This window comes from Dunckerocampus dactyliophorus, chromosome 2, assembly GCF_027744805.1.
Source record: "Dunckerocampus dactyliophorus isolate RoL2022-P2 chromosome 2, RoL_Ddac_1.1, whole genome shotgun sequence".
NCBI lineage: Eukaryota > Metazoa > Chordata > Actinopteri > Syngnathiformes > Syngnathidae > Dunckerocampus > Dunckerocampus dactyliophorus.
The window spans coordinates 36,624,269-36,648,086 of NC_072820.1; the positions used below are offsets into that span (position 1 = coordinate 36,624,269).

Consider the following 23,818-nt stretch of genomic DNA (forward strand, 5'->3'; position numbering starts at 1 on the left):
CATTGAGGTGACACATAGAACACCAACAGTGACGTCTTACCTCTTGATGAGTTTAATGGACTTGAAGGCTTCGTCCATGTGGCCCACAGTGAGGTAGAAGCTGAAGTTTAGCATGGCGTCGCGTGTGGACTTGTCACAGTTCTCCAGGCCTTCAAAATCTCTGAGCGCACGCCTTGACACCATTTGGGGGAAGAGGGCAACGGAGCCTCGTGATGTCTGGCTGGGGTTTGCTGGTGCTGATGTTGCGGAAACCTCCTTTAGAACACATAAGGCAGGGGTCACCAATGTTTTTCCTTGTGAGAGCTACTTTTACAAAACAAAATGGCCAAGAGCTACTCATTTTCGTAACATTTATTTTCAGAGCTTATTTTAAACCCAAACAAAGCGAATATGCTTGTTTTACCAGAACATTAACAAAATGCTGGTGTCCACAACTCACATTTTGTATTTCAGAATGCATTTCTTTCTACTGTTCTTTCATTATTAACTGAAAACCTGAATGAAAAGGAGGCTTGCGGGCACCTCATGTGGTCGTGGGGGGCTACCTGGTGCCCGCGGGCACCACGTTGTGACCCCTGACATAAGGCATGTTGTCACACTCATAAAACAACCAAATATTGTATCTCATAGGAGGTACAGCCCCCACATTTCAGCGCCTATTTTTAATACAATTATTCCTTCTGAAGGAACAATACCATAAAAATTAAATTTTTATATACTTTAGAGTAGTGAGTGTACAGCTTATGTAGCAGTATAGATTTATTATCCACTGATATATTCTTGCCTAAATAGCTGGAAACATGCAATTACGTTATATCCAAGTTTCATTTCTATGGTATTGTCCCTTGAGGAGATGAAGTGGTTGCTGAAATGTGAGGGGTGTACTTAAGTTACTGCAGCTTGGAGGAGGAATATGTAGGAGTCAAAGGCAACCACACAAAATTGATAGATTTAAGACAAAGCTACTCTACTAAAAAACAGAATTCACTACACAGGGATGCATTTGACCAGCTGGGAATGTAAAATATTGACATTCTCTGAAGGAGGGGCACAGACCAGAGGCACTTACTTCTGGTTGAAAGACACCACCCCTCCGAAATAACAGCTAGGGTGTGTTAAACCAAAAAACAGTTGCATATTTAGAGTGAAAAAAATATTTCACAGTAAAGCTGCACATGCTTAGTGGGGGACCAAAACTAAAAAATAAAAGCTTTGCTCAGCCTCACCTTGCAGCTGAAGTAATAATAAGGCACGTCGAGAGCAAGGAGAGCCTGCAGGCCTGCTGGTTTAGTGTAGCAATCTTGCAAGAGGAGGCCATGTTCCTGAGTACAGAAGAGGGTGACCACTGACACGTCCACCTGGAAAATGAAAGGAAGTAAATCAAGATGCTGATGAGCAATAACATCAATAATACACACTGTATACAGTCCGCTTTTCTTATTTGTACTCTGTTGACAACTCTAGACACTAAGTCGCACCAGTGCATAAACAGGAGAGCTCTCCTGGGTGGTCCAATAACAATAAAGACCACAGAAAGGACTGGTGGTAGCAATACAGTAGTAGTAGTAGTAGTAGTAGCAGTGGCAGCAGGAGTGGTTACCATGGTAATGACATGCCAAGGTTTTTATTACAAGTCAGGGTGCTATCGCATAAGATGCTATGCTGAGGTCAAATGTCCACATATCATTACTTTAATCAGAAAATTATAGCAATGTTTACATTACCGTGTCCCAGTAGCCTGATGATGATGTTTCAGAGCTGACTGGCACAGTCTCGCACACAAAAAGGCGAGGTTCACTCTCGTCCCAGAAGTGAGACACAGGGCATCGGGCACTGAGTTCAGTCTCCTGGAACTGCTGTCTTATGCACAAACAGTGTATAATACACAATTATCTGAGTGAGGGACGTTTACACACACACACACACACACACACACAGCAAAAGCTACTTACCTTTCGCTGTTTTCAGAGTGGGAGACACCACTGGATGGTCTGCCAGTGAAGAAGTCAAAGTGCGTCACAGTGTCCATTTCAATGTCGTAGAAGTAGAGTTTCTGGTCGGGTCGCCCATTCACCTAACAAAATAGGTAGACATCAATTGAAATGATGATATTGCTGGATGGAGATGGAGAAGAAGAGTGGCTGTTGTTCATTCACCTGTGTGATTAAGATGCTGACTTGGCTGCCATTGGAATTACACTTGACTGACCTCAGAGCTCCCAAATTGGGAATCGCATCCACCAGGTTCTTGGCACTACAGTGAGCTTTAGCATCTCTATAAAACACATATTACACATTACAATGTAGACATGGCGCAGGCATCTTTTTAACCTGAATAACATCTTATTTAAAGGTCCCCTATAACACAAAAGTGACTTTCAATGATGTTCAGTTTTTCCCATATACACTAAGTCCCCAACTAACGAACATAATTGGTTCCAGACGACCGTTCTTATGTCGAATCGTTCTTAAGTAGGGGAAAAGGTAATATTACCAATGATATAGGTACTACATATACAGTATATGTGTATGTATGTAAATATGAGTTTGGATGCAGTAGTAATATTAAACGAGGATAATTAATGAAAAAAACAATAATAAAAGTGATATAATCATACTGTACGTAATGATAAATGTTATTTACCTTTGAAGAGCATACGTCGTTGTGGTGGAGAAGGAGGAGGAGTTATTGAAAAAAAGGACAAATTGTCGTCGTCGTTAGACTCTTCTAAAAGGGGTAGTGTTCTGTGGGTGGTGTAGAATTAAGCAGGCCTATTAACTCTTCATAAACTTTAATCACACGCTCTGTCCGGGTTGTACAATTTAGCTTTTCATTAAGCTTTATCTCCCCAGCGTCTAACTCTTCCTCTGTGGGTCTCATTAGCTCAATGGCTGCCTCTGTTGGTCCCATTAGCAGTGTCACAGTGCCCTCTACTGGTCAAGCACGTACAGTAGCAGTATAAATACTGATTGAGCGACTACAAGGCAAAATAAAATAAAATATAGACCAGTCGGCTTGTGTTCGTATCCACGAGTGTTCGCTAGTCGGGTGTTCGTAAGTTGGGGACATAGTGTATTCATTTGTTTTTGGCGGCCATAAAACACATTATAATGGGACTGTCTCTGTAGCTTGTCGCTACAATTCTGTAGAGTAGATGGCATCGTAACTCGGCTTCTTAACACACCTCATATACACCACATAAAAACACATTCACTGGCTGTCATGCAAATTTTGGCCTAAAAAAGCTACCACTGCTGACTTGGCCGCACATTATAACGCATCTGTTCATGATTATAGTGAGGCATCAGATGTACAATGACATGTACATTCTCTTTAAAATTAAAAATCAGCGCAGACGGAGCCCAAGAAACATCATGAATTTTTTATTTTTTAAATCGCCCGTGTGTGTTATAAGGCACACCCATGTGTGTCTACAGCTGTATGAAATAAATCCAACATCCGTAAGTCTGGATATAAATAAGGTTTAAAAACAGGAGATAATGTCGCACATTTATTATGACACACAAAAACGCTCAGTTTTAACTGCCCCCCCCCCCCCCCCCCCCCCCCCCACACACACACACACACACAACAGTTAGCCAGAGTTTTTGAAAATCTTCATCCTCGCACAGTTTTCCTAAAGCTCTGTTTTTAAAGACAAGTTTGCATGTGGACAAGAGGCTAAAATGCAGAAAAGTGCGTGTTTTTAAAATATTCGGATTTGTGTGGACATGGCCTCAAAGCACATATGGCCAATTATGCATTAGATACTGTTATGTCTTCAGCTCCCCACAACCCAACCTACTGTTACACAGTAATATAGGTTTATGACCACCACAGGTAAGAAAAATCTATCTTCTCCCTCCCTTCTGAGAGAAGAGGTATTCAAACAGTCTGTTTTGAGGTTTCGTATTTTTATCACGTCATAAACAAAAAAACTCCTGCCTCTTGGACATGATAGTGCCTCTATCCAGCCCGTGCTAGATGAGCCCTAACAGTGTGTGTGCCCACCACACACGAACAAAAGCATACATTTTTAAACTCACGCTAATGTCTGTGTCCTACCCCACTCCTTAATGTTTAGTTGCTATATCTGGTATCTATTTTTTGGACAAGTACCAAGGCCAGAGTTTCGGATATCCACTTTGAATACACGACTGTGGGACCTCTGAGAGTTCTTAAAATTGTTGAAAAACAACATAATATGTGACCTTTACCACTGTACCTTCGGGTGAGGTCAAAGACTCGGATGTGTGATGTATCCGTGCCGACCACCAGGTAAGATTGGCACACGCTGAGAAGCACTGGGTTGCCCTCAGCCTTGGAAAAAGTCAAAAGCTGTTTCACTGTACCCTAAAAAAGAGAAATGGGAGGATTTAGTTAGTCCAGTAAAAACATGCTTATCCGCTCTTTATCCATCCATCCGTTTTCTATGCCGCTTATCCTTATTAAGGTCGAGGCTGTATGCTGGAGCCTATCCCAGCTAACTTCAGGCGAGAGACGGGGTACACCGTGGACTGGTCGCCAGCCAATTTCCCTGGACAATTTAGAGTCATCAATTAAGCTTACATGCATGTTTTTGGAATGTGGGAGGAAACCGGAGTACCCGGAGAAAACCCACACATGCATGGGGAGAACATACAAACTCCACACAAAGATGCCCAAGATTCGAACCCAGGTCTCTCTGATCTCCTGACTATGTGGCCAACATGCTAACCACTAGGCCACTGTGCGGCCCCTGCGCTCTTTGTGTCCCCAAAATGGAAAACAAACCTGTGGTGTGCGGATCTGGACCCTGTTTGGTTCCACAGTGTACAGGTTCTCACCATGTACAGTTACCACATGAGAGTCACAAGGGAATGATCCTGAAAATCAAGAGAGAAAAAACAGATTGCAATTACCACAGACATTGTGCGTATTAATATAAAATAGCAATGCCTGGATATCATGTATGCAGGCCCACTCAGGGATGTGTGAATGCTTTGCAACAAAACGCCATTTGTACTGCTGAATGCACCTTTACTTAATGGTGTACCTTTATTGTGTAGAGCTGCACCTGACATCTCAAACACAGTGACCTGTTTGCCACTCCAGACTGTCGCTGAATTCTGTTTGGCAAATAAATACAATTCAAATGCCGTTCATTTAAGTTATAAATGACTTTAACTGCAGCCTCACCTTAGTCACACACACTCCCTTAATGTGCATTTCAGACTGCAGAGCCAGGTGCAGTCCTGTGTGGAACTGAGTGATACTGAGCTGGGTCGGCGTCAGTTGCACCGCTGCCACCTGCTGGCTACAGTGTGCCGACATCACATGCTCATGCAGGATCACCACCGTGTTTGAATTGTTGGCAGCCAGCAGATTGAGACTGGAGCCCCACTGAAATGTAAGTAGTGGAGTATCAGTATGTGTCTGATATATATTAACACATACACAACAGTACAGTGTAAGAAATAAATGCAGAACCTGTAACTGAGTGACGTTCCCTTCTATTTCAGTGGGTGTTTGTAGCTTCCACTGAGCTTTGCTGTCACCTCTATTGCGGTCTGGATGCACTGTCATCTTCCACATTGCTATGCGTCCATGGCTGGTGCCAGCTGCCAGAATTTCTGGAGAGGTTACGCAAACATAGTTAGAAGTTAACAGAAAATACGAGCATTTGGAATGACATAGCCATAGTAAGATGTGCAATATTTACCCTTTCCTGCACAGTAGGAAACACAGTTGATCATTTCGCCCCGCTCAAAACCCAGTGTCTCGTCAAGTGATAAGGCATAGTTTTCGTTTCGCTCGAGATCCCACAGCCTACCAAACCAAACCGGAACCAGTCACCAGGTAGAGTAAATGGCCACTGAGATGGGCATTTGTGCTTATCTGGCAGCTCATACCAACCTGATGAGTTGCTCCCCTGTTGCAGTGATAACGAGACCATTTTGGGCCCACACGATGTCAACGTTCTGTCCACTCTTGCTGCTCAGTTTGAACTTGTAAAAGCAATAATGTGTGTACGGGTTATCACCAGGGGAAAAACCACAATGCCATTTTTCCTTTTAATCAATTAAATTCTTAAATATGATCTGAAACAACTGCATTTAACATATTCATTACCTCCGCCAAGCACAGCGCAAAGTGCAAGCTCAGCACGGCGGTTATGTTTTTGTCGGCATTTTATCTGTTGGTTTGTTTGTGTTCAAAATAATTTCAAAAGTTCTTAAGTTCTGGATTTGGATGACATTTTCAGGAATTGTCGGAAATGGGATATGGAAAAACTGATTCAAATTTAGAGGTGATCCGGCTCACCGTCTGGATCAAGGAATTGTTTTAAGGAATCTTTTAACATAACGAGATTAGACCATTTTCGCATTTTTGCATATTGTTCCACAAAAAACAAAAAATAGTCAGAGCACTTAGGGAAAAAAAATACAGGACAAGTTTCCAACAGGTTCTACGAAATATCAAAGACTTATCCAGATAATGGAATTATTCCAGATACTATCCAGAATATGAAAAAAATAAATAGATAGGGTACCATTGGAATTTTCATCATAGGAAGACCAATGAAGCTACAGTATAAAGCAATAAACACCTCTACAGCTGTGGAATCTGGAGTGTGCCAACAGATGTGTTGTATCTTCAAAAGCTATGGAGTAGATCCAGGAGAACACCGCCATTACCATCCATCCATTTTCTATACCGCTTCATCCTCATTAGGGTCGCAGGGGGATGCTGGAGTCTATCCCAGCTGACTTCGGGCAACAGGCGGGGTACACCCTGGACTGGTCGCCAGCCAATCACAGGGCACATATAGACAAACAACCATTCATATCTATGGACAATTTAGAGTCACCAATTAACCTAACATGCATGTTTTTGGAATGTGGGAGGAAGCCGGAGTACCCGGAGAAAACCCACGCACACACGGGGAGAACATGCAAACTCCACACACAAATGCCCAGGGGAGAATCGAACCCAGGTCTTTCCGATCTCCAAGCTGTTACTGTGTTGGCCAACGTGCTAACCACTAGACCACTGTGCGGGCCCACCGCCGTTACGTAAAATGCAATTTTTGTGAATAAATACTAAACTAATATTGATATCTTTATGAATCCAATTGCTAATAGTATGCGTTCATGGTCAAGGAATCTAAATTTGTAGATAAAATAAATGTAGCACTAATATTTATGGTGTAAATCACAGGGGGGGAACTATGGGGCTTGATGGAGGCCTGCGCTCTCAAAGTGCTTTTCTACTGTAGTTATTGATTTAATGTCCTTTTTATGGTGCAACTTCCAAAAAAAGCACAATGACAAGTATCATGATATGCAACAATAAAGAGCTGCTGATGGGTAGGATTACTGATCTGTGTGGTTGAACTACAGTGTGAGCCACACCCACAAACAAACCAATCCAGGATCTGTTTCATTCCACTTGTATATCTCTGTCAAATCTCATCAGATCAGGTTGTTGTTATGCTTATCTAGGAACTCATCATATTTTGAGAACCCGCAATAAACTACTGTATAAACCTATTAGCTAGTGGCAAATGAGGACGGCTTGGTTAAGCTCTGCGTTGTTGATATTACATTTTGTCGCTTCCCAGCATACCCTTTGGATTTCCTGTGCCTCCCCCTCAGGTCCCAGAGTGTACTGTGACAGCATCATGGTGTCAGTGATGACAGTAAGTGCTTCCCTCGTCTCAAGGAAGAACATCTTCTTGATGGCACCGTCCATACTGAGGAGTGTACTTGTTTTACCGTGTTCATCCACGCCATGCACCTTACCTAATAAAACAGGGAGGCTTCATTTGTATGGCTTGCACGACTACCTTAAATGTTCCAAATAACACCTCTTTTCAATGAACCGCTGAGTCTCCTATAATCGCTGGGTGTGTAGTCTACAAAAGCAAATAACGACCTTGGTCCCTAATTAGCGCCGGGTCAGCAGCTTTATCTACCTCTCCATGTGCTTTAAAATTTTGGTTGTGCTACTCAGCTGTGAAACTCATACATGACCACTATTACAAAATTGTTTATGTTGCTGCTGTGTTGTGCACTATACTTGTTAAATGGATAGTTCAGATTTTTTAACATGAAGTTGTATGACATCCCCATCAGCAGTGTAGTGCATCAACAGTGACTTACCCCCACTTTGTTCTGGTCGGATTTCGATGAGGAGGAACGTCGTTCCGATTAGTTGCTGGGGTCACTTAAGTAAAGATTTTGGCTTCTCAAAACAATATGTGTTCAAAAGAGTAATACATTTGCATCACAAAACCGTCAGGCCTCTCAATAGCTCTGCGTTATTTCCTCTCCGTTCGTATCAAAACACGCCTGTCCATTGTTGTATATGTGTTCCACAGTGGAGGAAGACTGCTGCAACGCGAGTCTCCTGTCGCAGAAGTCTCCATCCTCGCATGTAAACACTGTGGAACACACACACACACACACACACACACACACACAAAACAATGGACAGGCGAGAGCGCATAGTAATACAAACGGAGAGGAAATAATGCCGAGCGACTGAGAGGTCTGACTTTTTTGTTACCAACGGTTTTGTGATGCAAATGTATTACTCTTTTGAACACATTGTTTTGAGCAGCCAAACTCTTTTCGTAAGTGACCCGAGCAACTAACCGGAACTACGTTCCTCCTCACCGAAATCCGACTACAACTGAGCTCACAGAACAAAGTGGGGGGTAAGTCACTGTTGATACACTATACTGCTGATGGGGATGTCATACAACTTCATGTCAAATCAAAAAATCCAAACTATCCCTTTAAGAAATTACCCTGTGGTCAAAGACAGATACATTTACCTGTCCACTTTCTCATGCACTTTACATCATTATTAAAGTTTTAAAATGTAATTGTTATACAGACCCTTTCCAAAAAATTAGAATGTCATGGAAAAGTTGTTTAATTTCCATAATTCCATTCAAAAAGTTAAACTTTCATAGATTATAGATTCAGGGCCCACAATTTAAATGATTTCAAGTATTTATTTGTTTATTTTTACATAATTTGGGCTTCCAGCTCATTAAACCCACGAAAACAGGAATTCAAAAAATTAGAATACTGTGAAGAAATCAGCCCAAATTTTGCAGGGCATGAATGTTTTAAACGGAGTGTCACACACTAATCATCTACTAAACTTAAATCACCTGCACAAGCTTCCCCAGGTGTCATTAAATTGCTTCAGTTTGGTTCAATATGGGGAAGACTGCAGACATGACAACTGGCCAGAAGACCATCATTGATGCCCTCCATAGGATGGGTAAGCCACAAAAGTTCATAGCTAAGGAGGCTGGTTGTTCACAGAGTGTTGTGTCCAAGCAAATCAATGGAAAGTCTAGAGGAAGGGCAAAATGTGGCAGGAGAAGATGCACCAGCAAAAGAGATGACCGTGGGCTTCAGCGGATTATCAAACAGGGAAGATTCAAGAATCTGGCAGAGATCCAGAAAGAGTGAAATGAGGCGGGAGTCACAGCTTCAAAAACCACCACATTCAGACGCATCCTGGAGATGGGCTACAACTGTCGGGTTCCTCGGGTCAAGCCACTTCTGAACCTGAGCCAACGTAGGAAGCGTCTCCACTGGGCCAAGGAGAAGAAGGACTGGACTGTTGGCCAGTGGTCCAAGGTCCTCTTTTCCGATGAAAGTAAAGTGTGCCTTTCATTTGGGAATCAAGGTCCAAGGGTTTGGAGGAAGACGGGTGAGGAACAGAACCCAAGCTGCCTGAGGTCCAGTGTGAAATATCCGCAGTCCGTCATGATTTGGGGTGCAATGTCCGGTGCAGGTGTTGGTAAACTCTGCTTTCTTAAATCCAAGGTCACCGCAACAGTCTACCAGAATGTTTTAGAGGACTTCATGATTCCTTCTGCTGAGGATCTGTATGGAGATGCAGATTTCATCTTCCAGCAGGACCTGGCCCCTGCCTATACCGCCAGAAGCACCAAAACCTGGTTTGATGCCCATGCCATCACAGTGCTTGACTGGCCAGCCAACTCACCGGACCTAAACCCCATTGAGAATCTATGGGGTATTCTCAAGAGGAAAATGAGGGGCACCAGACCCAACAACAAAGAAGAGCTGACAGCAAGCATCAAGGAAATCTGGGCTTCCATAACTCCCAGGCAATGCCACAGGCTGATTGCTTCAATGCCACGTCGCATCGAGGCAGTGATTAAGGCAAAGGGATTCCCAACCAAGTATTGAAGATTGACATATCGTTTTGAAAGTACCATATTTTGATTGATTTGATGTGATCCTAATTTCTTTCCTTTTTTTTCCTGCAAAAACTGAGAAGTAAATGGTGATTTCTTCACAGTATTCAAATTTTTTGAATTCCTGTTTTTGTGGGTTTTATGAGCTGGAAGCCCAAATTACGTAAAAATAAACACTTGAAATTGTTTAAATTGTGGGCCCTGAATCTATAATCTATGAAAGTTTAACTTTTTGAATGGAATTATGGAAATTAAACAACTTTTCCATGACATTCTAATTTTTTGGAAAGGGTCTGTATATAATGACTTTTCAAAATATCGTTGCGATTTAGGTAAATAAACAGGCGCTAATTAGAGAGTTTACGGTAGTTTTCGGCAGAATATTCTAAACAAAAATAATTAACTCTTGCCATCTCCAGTGCTGACGTAGAATGCAAGACCCTCCTGCGGTCCCATTTTGAGAGGTGCTCCCTTCCAGCTGAACATGTCTAAAGCATTCTCATCACCACCCACTGATGCACGGGCCAGCATTTTCACATCACTGCAACAAGAGTTATAATTAATGAGAAGTATTTTTCAACTAACAAATAGTGCTATCAGGTTGACTCACTCTCCAGGCAAAGCGGGTTTAAAAATGCAGCAAGTGAGGGGAGAGTTGTATGCATGTTTCACTTGATAGTTCCCTTGGAGTCTCCCTCTGGCATCCACCTTCCATACAGCTAAGGCTCCAATCTAACATTAAATTAATGTATTATACATTTATATGAAAAACAGAAAGAGCAATGCTCTTAAAAGATACACTCACCTGATCCCCAGTTACCAAGCGGCTGCCGGAGCTACTCCACTCCAGCAGTGTGACGCATGCCGTGTGTGTGCTTGGTAGGACCGTTTGATCCCCAGATGGATGCACAACTAGTACAACCTCGCCATTCTCCCAGCCAAGAGCCAACACTGGTTTTACGGGATGCCAGCAAAGCATTGAGGGCTTGTGAGGGCGTTCAATGTGGCAGCTCTCCACGTGCTCTCCCTGCATTTGGACAGGTGTGCGTTTAAAAATGTATGCTTTGTTAGAGTACTGTACTCATATATAACAATATGTACCTGCTGTAGGTAGATGTCCACATTTCCACCACTAGGGGAGTGACGTGAGGCCACAGCCAGTATGGAGAGAGCCGAGTGCCATGTCAATTGAGAGGGCTCCTCACTATTTTCAGGCGTCACACGGTGATCAAAATACACAGCCATGGCCCCACTGTATGTATCTAGGTGGGAAAGAGATGACAGAAAGAAATAACATTGACATGACTGCTTTTTCGACTTACTATAAAATGTATTACTGACATTGTCAACCGATGCCTTATATTAAAATATGTTCCCATCTTTTCTTTCTTTTTGTTCACTCTGAATTGAATGGCCGATGACTGTAGGTACAGTACGCGCCTGCTTATTGGTGCGTTCACGTGCCAATGGAAAGTTGGAAATTTTGGATTTCTGTCATGTTTAACATACAAAATAATTCGACGTTTTTGTGTTATTTAACTATGAACCTTTGTGACTGCAGTTGTCTGTTTATGTGAAGTCAAAGACGACACACTACTCTTTGTCAGTATCTTTAACTGTACTGTATTTGTAAAAAACCGCGAAGAGAACAGTCAACTCGTTGTGTTGCAGTGCTGTATATGATTGCATTGTCAGACATACGACGAACAAACTTACCTCCAGTGCCGTTTTTTCTTGACAACAATCTTTCTGAAGCGAGTTTCGTGATTGCTCTGAGGATGTTTATGTCGAAAGAGCTAGCTCAAACCATCGCTTTCCTAACGGCATCCATCTTGGATTTTCGACTTTGACTAGCTAGCTTGGACATCCAAGTTAGCCTTTATTAAACAGAAAGGTGTATTTTTAAAGACTTACCAAGTTATTTAATGGCTGCCTCCAACTTTGCTGAAAAAATTCTGAACTGTCAAAACACAGTCTTGCGTAAATTGTCGCCAATGTGTGGCCATAAAAGCGTCGCTGATAGTTGCCACTGACAACAGCAGAGGTTGAACCAGAGGAGGAGTTACGGAAATGAACGAGCTTTGCCGAAATGTTCCATGTCTAGTTCGGCTATTTTTTTTTCAAACTATAGTCCATCCGTCCATCCACCCGCTTCTACTTGTATGTCGGTCCTCGCTAGGGTCGCGGGGGTACGCTGTAGCCTACACCCTGGACTGGTCGCCAGCCAATCTCAAGCTATAGTCCTGTTATCTAATATACTGTACATGTACATATATACTATACATTTTAGGTTGAGTAGGCCATTACGCGTGAGTAACGATGGTAAATCGTGTCGCCTTTTACTATTGAAGCCCCCTCTGCTGTACATTATTCATAGTGAAAAGCAAGCAAAGCTTATCAGCTATGTACAGGGGCATAGCATGAGTCACGGAGGGTTTTGCGCTCTCGCCATTAATTGGCATAATTTGATGTTTGCACACACAAATGCATTGAAAAACGTCAGGATTTTATTTGTACAATTTTCAGTAAAAATACTGAAATTTAATTTGACAAATGACAAGCATTATTTACATACACAACGTGAAACATTAGCGTCTACATTTTTTAGAGTTGAAATAATGTCATATAGTCAGAAATCTACACACAAACAAAATATATGATGCTTCTAACTGAATTTCTGGGAAGTCATTCTCTCGTGAAACTATCCATTTATGTCACGGGAGGAAGAAGAATTCATTTTTTCCGATGAATGTACGTACATGTATATTCACAGGATGTCCTTTGCAAACAAACAACAATAATAGTGAGTTCTGCTTGTACAGGAAAGACCCAGACAAAAAGGATCAACCTGTACTATATAAAGGATATCCTCTATCCACTCGTCACCATCACTTGGGTATGATGCAGTTTTTGTGAGGACAGGGTGCTTAGTTTCACTTTGATCAAGATTCAATGCTGAGGCCTTGTGGGTTTTGGAGCTCCTTCTTCAAGTTCTTATCCATCAGTACCAGACACTGCATTGCCAAACTCCTGCAATCGGCATCCAGATCCCCCTCTGCCACATCTGGGAATAGCAAAGCACACAAAAAGGTGATACGGATAAACTTCTTGCTTGCCTTTTAAACAGGAAATAGTGATTCAGCTCCTGGCTACTATGATGCGAAACTACTTTTAGCTGCAGGACAGACAAAAAAAGAATACTCCTGATTGTAGCAATCACGTCACAGACAATATGCATATTACAGGACATCCTGAATCCTTGTCCTCTTCCCAGAAATCAGTGCAGCTGTGTGTATATTCTGTCAGCGTGCGTGTGTGTGTGTATGTGTGTTTCATTGAATGGGAAAGCCAACCTGACAACCAAGATCTGGTTTCAAAGAGCTGGTCGGCAAGGTCCACCAGAAGACTTTGACAAGGCATGGCCAAGAATATGGAGCAGACAGCAAAGAGGATGCCTCGTCTTACCATCCTTGGGAAAAAAAAACAAAATATCAAACATCACAGCTATAAAATGTTCTGTGGCTCCCGCAATTCTAATTTTCCATGATCATTATTTTATTTGTTTATTATTATTATGCTATGCATGTTTGAAATAAACTTTTTCCTGTGAGGGGTCGCAACATTTAGTTAATTGCATTAACCATTTTAGTTCAGATTTGGTTTCGTTCCTGACCCACCACCAGTGATACTGAAAAAAAAACCCCACAATAACAATAACAATGATAACTGGTCAAAATAATAACCGGTATATACAATTATTCATTATTCCTTATCATTATAATATATGTTTTTTGAATTCTTACTTTTGTTTTTTACTTTAGTATTATTTTTAGCATTATTTAATCTATCTAACAAAAAAAGTGTTTACTTTAATGCATTTACTATAAAAAATATTTCAACTGTTTAATGTGAAACTCTTAAGCCTTTAAAACCTAACATTCAAATTAAAATACAATGCATTTAAAAAACATTTTAAAATGGGAAACCCTGACATCACTTACTGGTCAGCATGGTAGCGTAACGCCCACACAAAATCAAGCAGGGCATTACCCATTTGTGCAGCTATCTGTAAAAGAAAAGTAGAAAATAATATGAATTGTATAACCATGAAAAATAACTGTTATGTGAACATCATGTAGAGAAAAGACTGTGTGTACTGGTGCATTCACTGCCAGATACATAAAGAGCCCCAAGGTGTGGATCAGCCTGCCCAATACCAGGTGGTCACTGCCCAACAGGTCAAAGGTAACCTGAGGCCTAAAAGACATTAAGTGACCACACATTTAAATGTGTTCTATTGGAAGCTCACGTGCAATTGTGCAGGGGAAAAAGGTGTCTCACTCACTTGTCATAATTCCTGAGGAGAGGAAAAAAGAAATATCCAGCCACTGGTGAATAACGGTTGGCTGCGGCCTGTGGTGGAGGCTGTGTGACTCCCTGTAGCAACAAGACACAATATTAAGGCATAAAGAGTTTGCATTATTTAAACGATTCTCAACGTGTTTGGTTGACCTACCTTACTGATACGCTTGGTCTTTGCTTGAATGCGCTTCTCAACAACCTGCTGCCAGTGGGCAGTGTTGTTAGATGAATATGGAGTCAAATCCGGGGCTACAGTTGGATCTGTGTTGCCTGGGGTTGGCTTAGAGAGCTCCTGAGCTGCCGCAGCAAGAACCTGGTAAGTACAGGACAGCACTTTATGGACACATCTTGACATTAATGAAGCATCATTCTATTTGAGCCAGTGTTTTTTTTTTTTTTTTTTTTAACCTCTAAAATGTCAAGCCGCTGTCGAAGGCTGTAGTTTAAGGAGTAAAACTCTGTGGTGAGGTACTCCGTCACCTGTATTTAACAATTAAACAACAGTTAGGAATGAGTATAATATGCATTATGAGAGATGGGAGATCATACCGGGATGCAGTCAGTGACTACGAGCGCCACCATGATTGCCTGTCTGAGAGCCAGGAAGCCATTTATGCTGTATTTATCCTCCATGTGAAGGAGGACTTTGGTTAGCTGGACACTGATCTGAGGAGACATAATATGAAATGTCAATTATACACTCACTGGCCAGAACATTAGGCACACTTGCAAAATCATAACAATGACATCCTACGCAATAGTGTTATTTATTACTTTTTGTTGTGCTATAGAATTGCGCTAGAACACACTGAGAGGTGTTTCTAATATTGTGGTTAGCTTATTTAGCTAAAAGAGGGGAAAAATGCAAGAAACAGCTCTGAGTTTGATGCAGTGGAGTTATGCACCACTGCAAATTGTAATCACATCCGTAAACCAAACGACGCAAAAGAAAGTAAAGGGTATATTTATCTTTTATTAATCTATTCGGCTACTCCAGTTTCCTCCCACATTCCAAAAACATGCATGTTAAGTTAATTGCAGACTCTAAATTGTCCATAGGTATGAATGTGAGTGTGAATGGTTGTTTGTCTATATGTGCCCTGCCATTGGCTGGCGACCAGTCCAGGGTGTACCCCGCCTGTCGCCCAAAGTCAGCTGGGATAGGCTCCAGCATACCCCTGCAACCCTAATGAGGAGAAGCACCATAGAAAATGGATGGATGGATGAAACTACTGGTGCAATAGTAATTACTTGTGAGTGTGTTGCCATTGTACCTCTTTGGTGGCAAAGGTGTTCTTTCTCACCAGTCCCTCAGCAACGCTCAAGCTGAGCTCCACGCGCTCCGACTCCTCAGAGCATATCAAGTCTGAATGACACAAGATGATGATGATATCAGGACATGATAAGCGAGGAGGAAACCCAAATAGTGTTGAAACATACTTTCCAGACAGTCTCGTAGGTAGCGGGGTGGCGAGGCTTTATTCATTTCCTGATCTGCTGACATGTCATAAGGGGTGAGCTCATCATCGCTGCAACAACGGTGAAAGACACACAGTTAACAAATTACCGTATTGACCGAAGACCATCATTTTCAAGACCCGTTTTTAGAAAAATATTTTTTATGACTAAATCTTGTTTCTTTTTAAAATCAGGTTTTCAACAGTAGATTTTTCATCCATCCATTTTCTATGCCGCTTCTTCTTATTAGGGTTGCGGGGCCATGCTGAGGCCTATCCCAACTGACTTTGGGCGACAGGCGGGGTACACGCTCGACTGGTCGCCAGCCAATGGCAGGGCACATATAGACATATAGACCATTCACACTCACACTCACGCTCACATTCATACCTATGGACAATTTAGAGTCTCCAATTAACCTAACATGCATGTTTTTGGAATGTGGGAGGAAACCGGAGTACCCGGAGAAAACCCACGTACGCACGGGGAGAACGTGCAAACTCCACACAGAAATGTCCAAGGGAGACTCGAACCCAGGTCTTCCCGATCTCCAGACTGTGGCCAACATGCTAACCACTAAACCACCGTGTGGCCCCACAACTGGTAGATTGCAATACAAAAACATATTTATTAGTTTTTAGATTACTCTGCTACATTGATCATGATTATTTTAAAATTAGTATGTAACTCCTCCTCCTCTGTTGATAGCTAACAACCTTTGAAGTCACTGGTGTGTGTAAGTTTGTCGCCCCCTAGTGGTTGTCATGAATAATCTCCACGCCCCAAATACACTATAAAACTACAACAAACTTCAACGGATGAGTCAAATTGAGAACACCTCCAGTGTACTCCTATCACTTTGCATGGGTGACATTTCCCTACACATGAAAACATATATGAATGATATATTTACACTGTAAACTCTTACCTATCCAGGTCAGAATCTGCATCTTTTTTCAATGGTTGCGTTTCTGATTCATTTTGTGATGGTTGACTGCATGTGGATGGATTTGCTGTGATCTCTTGAGGAGGGATGATCCTGCAGATGATGTTGAACAAAACCATTATTACACCTTCATTTGTCATTGCTGAAATAAACTATATTTACCCATCTTCAGATTCAAGGTCAGGTTCGTCCATAGCAATTGGAGTCATAAGAGAACGAATCTCTTGAGTTTCTTCATCTTGTTCATACTATAACACGGAATGAATAAGTGTTAGAATTCAATAGAATTGGCCAAACTTTGTTAAAATGGAGGTTCAAATGCATGCATTGAACTATATACACAAATGTATTGCACCATTCCACTTACATGAAGTGGAAATGCAAGAAAATATGGAGTTGGTCCCTACTTTGTAGCTGTGGCTCGGTATGGCTGTGTTTAAATTCCCGCACTTCTACGCTTACACTTACCATTTTGAGTGCGTACGTGCGGTCACACAAAAAAATGCATGCAAGCTCACCGTGTATTTCTGAGTGTTAGAGGAATGTGCTACAAAAAAGTTGCAAGTGCCAGAACTTTGATAAAGAAGGTGAGAAACTCAACTGAATTCAAGAAAGAAGTCATACTGAGATACAAAAGTAGCATCTGTTACAATACAGTAGTATCGTAATGTAAAGGTTCCTTAGTTAACACAGGTTGCAGTGGGAATGGTTTAACGGAGACACATAACAGATCGCGAGCCGGGCCAGTGTGTGCAATGATGATTGTACATGCTGCTGAAGGTCAACTGTACAAGTATAAAGCTCTGAAAGTCCACTCATTAAAGTTAAGTTTGTAACGGACTGGAATGAAACAGTGCCCGCATGGCTCTTCCGCCCCCTTCCCTCCTCCCTCCACTTATCTGTGCTAAATATTCATTTAATTTGTTAGTTACGGTATATGTATTTTGCATTATTTTCTGAATGTAAAACTATAATTATTCTCTATTAAATGTGATTTTGTGTTTAGATTTTTGTGTGTCTGGAACAGATTAATTAGATTTGCGTTATTTGTTATGGTAAAAATTGATTCGTTTTTCGTACGTTTTGGTTTCCTTCAGGCCTTTAGGAACGAATTACAGTAATCCCTGATTTCAGTCACCTTTATACTCCTATTATTCTTTGTTTACAACACATCGTGCAGGCTACAGAATCACTGCAGGGACATAAGAGACGGCCGCCACTAGCATAGCAAGCTACCACTTCCGCACGGAATGGGAGGAGAACTTTGTTTTCCACTGTGTCATGTCGGACATGCCATGGATGACCACATGCAGTGTGAAGGTAATGTAATCTAATGTCATGTCTTATTAATGTAACATTACTGACACCTAGTGACAAGACTGGAATACTACATATGACTTCCATCCATCCATCCATTCATTTAAAAACAAGTTTCCACCGTATTGCAATCATCACTTCCGGTAAGTGTGCATTGAGAGTAAAAGATTTGGGACAGTACTACACTGTTAAAATTCACATCCTGAGGAACTAAAGTATACATATTGAAGTGTTACGTACGGACATGTGTGAATTGAAACAACAGCCATATATGTGCCTGTGGGAATTGTCAAATTGTCTTTGCTAAGATGAAGAATAAAAATTCAAGGGAAGCGAAGGCATCTATCTCCATCATTGATTGACAGTTAATTAGTTAGGGAGTGTGCTTCAAGATTTGTTGGCTCATGACCTCAAATGTCAGCTTGGTTCCACTAATATTCATGCGGGAGCTCAGACACTCCCCCACCGCCATGCCCATGTGCCTGACGCGCACCAAGTTGCTGTCCAGGTGACTCTGCATGCCTCCGAGCATGCACTGCAGCAGCTCTACACCAAAAAACATCATTAGTGACTGAACTCAAATACAGTAAGGGGATGTAAGAAGGAGTGGTACCCGAGCGTAACTCTTGCAGCTCTGCGTCGTCCAGCAGACTGACGCATAGCAGCAGCGCCTTGCTGACGTACAGCTGCTGCTCCAAAGGAGTGTGTTTCACCGCACTGGGATTGGCCCACGCTTGGGATATAGACCGCAACACCTAATAACACACACACTACTAGAATCATACTAGGACTTGCGTTACTAAACACTCTCTGCACCTACTTGGATTAACAGGGGTCTTCTGTCCTTGTCTGCAGCGAGGTAACCGAGTATTACTTTCAACATGCGAGTCTAGGAGGCAAAAGAATACTTGTATGATCATATTTGACTTACTAATGACACTGAATGTATAAGGTTACCTCATATTTGTATTGTAGCAAGAGCAGTTTATGTGTGATGACAAACTGGGCCGTTTTATTGGTTAACACGAGATTCCCCATGATTCTACCCAAAGCATCAGGCCTGAAAAATATAAAAAGAACAATACAGTAGTTAAATGTTATTTTCATAATACCGTATTGACCCAAATATAAAAAAAATTTTCCTCTCAGAAAACAGTCGGAAAGAGTGGATTTATATTCAACGTCTAGAGATTTATGCATCCAAGCCAACAGGTGGCACCAAATGACTTCTCCACAAATAAGTCACAGCTTTTCTTTCTGTCACTCACATACACTAGTAGCAACATAGAGTGGCCGGGAAAAAAAATTCTCAAAGGTTGGGCAAGTCAGTAAAAAAAAGAGGACTCATGATGCTAATTTTAAGATAATGGCGATCACGGAAGCACAGTCATCAAACAACTGTCCAGCAGATAAGAAATATATCATTTTTAATCATTTTACTGACATTGAAATAATATAGTTTTCCAAAAACTGGTCGTGAAAAATAGGGCTTGTCTTACGTTCAGAGTCGTCTTATATACTGTATATTTAGAGTAGAAGATGATGATCCCAGCATCCTCACCCACGGACAGCCTGCACCAGGCCGGTGAGCATGCTCTCCATCCATCGCTGTGGAACATTGTCCAGAAGCTTCCGGCAAACCCTCTGCCACACCATGTCTGTGCGTGTGAGTGCAGACATTCGAGGGGACATCGTTGCTAGCACCAAACCTACAGGGAAGAAAAAACAGGAGGAATAAATAAGATACGCACTCAACATTAGACGTAGACAAATCAATTATTGAGAATATTTAAGGTGGAACTTTAGGGAACACTCCTGGGCAGAATATTAGGGACACCTAATGAAATCCAACACACAACTCTGCCTTTAAGAAACCTAATAAAGCAGATTTTATTGACACTATCTTACGATAGGGTTATAATGGTAGCTTGCAGCAGCACGGTACCATAGTAACAGTTAGTATATAGTTAATAATAATAATAATAATAACAATAATTAGCCACTACTTGGCATACCTAAATATGGGATTGACTTGAATATAAGACAACGTCTTATTGGAAAAAGAATTCTAAGACAAAATCAAAGACTAGTAGAGTGCAATTATTTTGTAAAAAAAGTATGTAATATTTCTTCGCTGCTTAACAGTTGTTTGATGACTCACTGATCAGCATTCCCTTAAAATTAACATCATAAATCCTCCTCTTTGTTAGCATTTTCTTCCAGCGACTCTCTTTGTGGCGGCCCCATCTCTCCAGGTCGTGCGTGTGAGTGACAGGAAGAAAAGCTCTGTTGTCCGTTATTTGGCGCCACTTACTAATTTGCATGTATAAATCTCTAGACCCTGACTGGAAGACTGTATTTTTCAGACTTTCTAAAGATGGATATAGTGCTACGCTTAGGTGATGGTTCAATACAGTATATAGGGCTTGAGAGAACATATCTGAATATATGCACTGCATAGAAACTTACCACTATGTCCTTGGGCACACAGTTTTCCAAGTGTCTGAGCCACAAATACCAAGGAACAGCTTGTGCCATCTGTTAAATACCAAAAGACAAATTAACAATAAATATCTTTACATTATAAAAATGCACAAATACTGTGTGTCACCTTTGAGTGCCTTGCATGTGCGCTCCAAGGCAGTGAGCATCTCTGCAGCCAGATGAGGATAGTACTGCTGAGGAAGGAAGGCGGGTTTGTTGTTGTGATGCAGTTTATTGGCAATGAGGTCCGGCAGTGCCACTATTTGTGCTAAGAGAGCCTCTCTGAACTGCGGGGAGTCAGAGGGCCCTTCCAGGCAGTAGGACCACAAAAGGTCAGACAAACGACCCCTCTGAAGGAACTTCTCCATGATGCTGATCAAGTGGTCCAGATTTGAACCAATCCTGCAAAACAGAGCAGATCTTAAAAGACTGAATGCTGCACATGCTTCCTTCTACACCAGGTGTGGGCCAACTGCGGCCCGCGGGCCACACCAGGCCCGCCAAGCATGGTAATCCGGCCTGCCGGTCATTTTTAAACGTTTTTAACCCAAGCAACACAACTCGTAACCAAAGTAACCTGCAAATAAATATCTACGCACAATACCCGTGCCAAAATAAACACCAATATATTCCTGCTGCAAGGCATGCCGGGTAGCTTGTGGTTTGTCGCATTTTTGCTTGATTGTAAAATATGTTGAGGAGGTCGTCAGAGAAGAAAACAAGTTGGACTTAACATACTCCTGATATCCAGTGTTGTATTGTTCATAGTTGATATTGTTATTGCAGCTGGACTGCCCAGCATGCCTTGCGGGCTTTTGGAAATAACAGTTTTAAGTTACATGTTATGTTTAGCGATTAGTTGTTGTCTATCATCCCTTTACAGCGGTAGTAGTAGTTGATTTATGTGATGTGTTAACTTGCTGTGGATGTGTTGTGTTTTTGTTTGGTTGCACCGTGAGCAAGTGTGTTGTTCTGTTTGACGACCACCTATATGTAGTCAGCCCCTCCGCCAAATGTTTTAACCCAATGTGGCCCGCGAGTCAAAAAGTTTGCCCTCCCCTGTTCTACACTGTGTGCACAATTATGAGGCAAGTCAGGATTTTGACCATATTCTCATTTTGATGCATATTTTCCAAACCCAAGCTGAATAAACTTGAATGCCTTCAATTGGGTTTAAGCATACCGGGTGATGTGCATGTGTCTACTGAGAGAGGGTGTGGCCTTAGGAGATCAACACCCTTTATTAGGTGTGCACAATTATTAGGCAGCTTCTTCTCCTCTGGCAAATGGGCCATAAAAGAGACTTAATAGACTCTGGAAAGTCAAGAACTGTAAAACAGCTTTCATACGGATGCAGCACTCTTGAAACTGTTAAAATTGTCAAGATATTAGAATGTGACCACAGAACCATTAAATGTTTTCTTGCAAGTGCACAAAAGGGTTGAAAGAAACATGTTGAGAGAAAAATGTGCAAATTAACTGTCAAATATTTGAGAAAAATCAAACGTGAAGCTCCCAGGAACCCATTACCCTCCAGTGCTGTCATATGCCAGAACTGTAATCTACCTGGAGTGTCCAGAAGTACAGTACATGGTGTGAAGTGCTCAGAGACATGGCCAACGTAAGAAAGGCTGACACCCGACAACCACTGAACAGGACACAATATTTTTGTATTTCTTTGAGTTGCCTAATAATTGTGCACAGAGAGATATTCTCAACAAAAGCCAAAACCTCACTCTCACTTCCTTAAATATTCCAGTTTGAGGTTTATTAACATTTTGGATTGTCCAAGAGCACTGTTATTGTTAAATAATAAAACTATTAATGAGTCATGCAAATTGCCTAATAATTGTGCACACACTGTATGCATTTTGTACCTTAGCTCGCCAATTCCGTCCATCAGCACCAGGAGAGCCTGTTCAGGAGGACCACGGAGGAAGAGGCCATCCCATAATTCTGAGCGCTGTGCCGCAGTGAGGCGGTGCAACCAGTCAGCTTGAATGTTGTGTACTAAGACTCGAAGAGTGCGAGTGAAGTGAGACCTCCTGAACTCTGCTCTCTGTAGTGAAGTGGTTGAACTCTGTGATCCTTCATCCAAGTAAGAGTGGATTGTTTTAAGGGCATTGATGGCATCTTGTTGTGGGGATGACAAAGCGAGGCTCCTGAAACACTGGGACACTTCTAGACGAACATCAGGTGTCGGAATAGGAAACTCCATCCTTACCTTAAACACTCCTACAAATACAATAAAAGCCAGTTAAAAGAAAGTTCGCAGTTAGCATTCAGCAATAACGTTAGCATTAGCTAAGACTCACTCAAGATTGCTCAACATAATCCACTGTATCAAGTACAGTATCTATTATACTATCATATTATATATATGATACATGTATATACTGATATAGACGCTATCTAGTATAGCTAATCGAATTAGCTACGTTGTTTAACAACTCAAACGTAGAACAAGCATTTTCTTTAAAAAATTAACTAAAATAGAGACGGAAAAGATCTTACTTTTTGTGTTAAAAGCGGTATTTCAATCATTTAGCATTTAATCCAGAAAGGCATGCCGTGCAGCACTGTAGTGACTTGGTGCACGGTCAAAATAAGTACGTGTTCGCAAGAAGAACAAATGAATGGTTCCGCTTCTGTGAAGAATCTTCTTCATTTGTTGTTTTTAAGATGGTTGAGGCACGTTAGCGTCATCTACCGCAATTCTGAGTTAATGCAGCCTGTTTTGAAATTGAGAACATATCTGTTGCTGCATCGTCAGCGGGAAATAGTAGAGCAATAGAGTTGATTGATCTTTGCCTATAAATGTAATTGAATTATGTTTTTATTAGTTGCCTTTACAATCATTATTTATGACTATAATTACTACAATTAACTATCATTATTATTAATTCAATTGGTTAGATTCAAATGATACAAATTGAATAGCATAAAATAGATAACATATCACAGGAGTATAGTGCTTTGAATTGGATAGCAGAATATTATCCAGCTCAAAGCTTCTCAAACTG

At 41.5% G+C, this 23,818-nt stretch overlaps 2 protein-coding genes across 7 annotated transcripts in view; both read right to left on the reverse strand.

Moving 5' to 3' along the window:
* ift140 (intraflagellar transport 140 homolog (Chlamydomonas)) overlaps positions 1 to 12,310 on the reverse strand; it is a 31,346-nt gene extending 19,036 nt beyond the window's left edge. For 4 of the 6 annotated variants that reach the window (XR_008569589.1, XR_008569590.1, XM_054768040.1 and 1 more), the window contains exons 1-18: positions 12,143 to 12,310; positions 11,330 to 11,490; positions 11,034 to 11,255; positions 10,839 to 10,960; positions 10,633 to 10,769; positions 7,609 to 7,784; positions 5,896 to 5,987; positions 5,702 to 5,808; positions 5,470 to 5,612; positions 5,179 to 5,382; positions 5,036 to 5,108; positions 4,774 to 4,865; positions 4,226 to 4,353; positions 2,157 to 2,274; positions 1,953 to 2,074; positions 1,725 to 1,860; positions 1,227 to 1,358; positions 41 to 255 (exon numbers count right to left, since the gene is read on the reverse strand). Coding sequence is in view for 4 of the 6 variants with exons in the window: in XM_054768040.1 (XP_054624015.1) it covers positions 41 to 255; positions 1,227 to 1,358; positions 1,725 to 1,860; positions 1,953 to 2,074; positions 2,157 to 2,274; positions 4,226 to 4,353; positions 4,774 to 4,865; positions 5,036 to 5,108; positions 5,179 to 5,382; positions 5,470 to 5,612; positions 5,702 to 5,808; positions 5,896 to 5,987; positions 7,609 to 7,784; positions 10,633 to 10,769; positions 10,839 to 10,960; positions 11,034 to 11,255; positions 11,330 to 11,473 (2,363 nt within the window). In the remaining 2 variants the exon portion in view is untranslated. Of the gene's footprint in view, positions 1 to 40; positions 256 to 1,226; positions 1,359 to 1,724; positions 1,861 to 1,952; positions 2,075 to 2,156; positions 2,275 to 4,225; positions 4,354 to 4,773; positions 4,866 to 5,035; positions 5,109 to 5,178; positions 5,383 to 5,469; positions 5,613 to 5,701; positions 5,809 to 5,895; positions 5,988 to 7,608; positions 7,785 to 10,632; positions 10,770 to 10,838; positions 10,961 to 11,033; positions 11,256 to 11,329; positions 11,491 to 11,944; positions 12,120 to 12,142 lie in introns of those variants that run through there. The other 2 variants (XM_054768043.1, XM_054768042.1) reach the window with 2 other exon arrangements.
* Positions 12,311 to 12,713: 403 nt separating this feature from the next.
* On the reverse strand, positions 12,714 to 23,422 carry telo2 (TEL2, telomere maintenance 2, homolog (S. cerevisiae)). The gene is made up of 21 exons (XM_054766934.1): positions 23,310 to 23,422; positions 22,673 to 23,030; positions 20,923 to 21,197; positions 20,781 to 20,849; positions 19,873 to 20,020; positions 19,269 to 19,371; positions 19,132 to 19,200; positions 18,925 to 19,066; positions 18,721 to 18,857; positions 17,157 to 17,242; positions 16,977 to 17,087; positions 16,031 to 16,119; positions 15,865 to 15,956; positions 15,140 to 15,256; positions 14,999 to 15,070; positions 14,745 to 14,903; positions 14,574 to 14,665; positions 14,386 to 14,485; positions 14,230 to 14,294; positions 13,582 to 13,697; positions 12,714 to 13,292 (listed from the first exon to the last, which is right to left on the reverse strand). The coding sequence occupies exons 2-21, from the start codon at positions 23,011 to 23,013 to the stop codon at positions 13,171 to 13,173; spliced, it is 2,505 nt and encodes an 834-aa protein (XP_054622909.1). The 5' UTR covers positions 23,014 to 23,030; positions 23,310 to 23,422; the 3' UTR covers positions 12,714 to 13,170.
* Between the last annotated feature and the right edge of the window lie 396 nt (positions 23,423 to 23,818).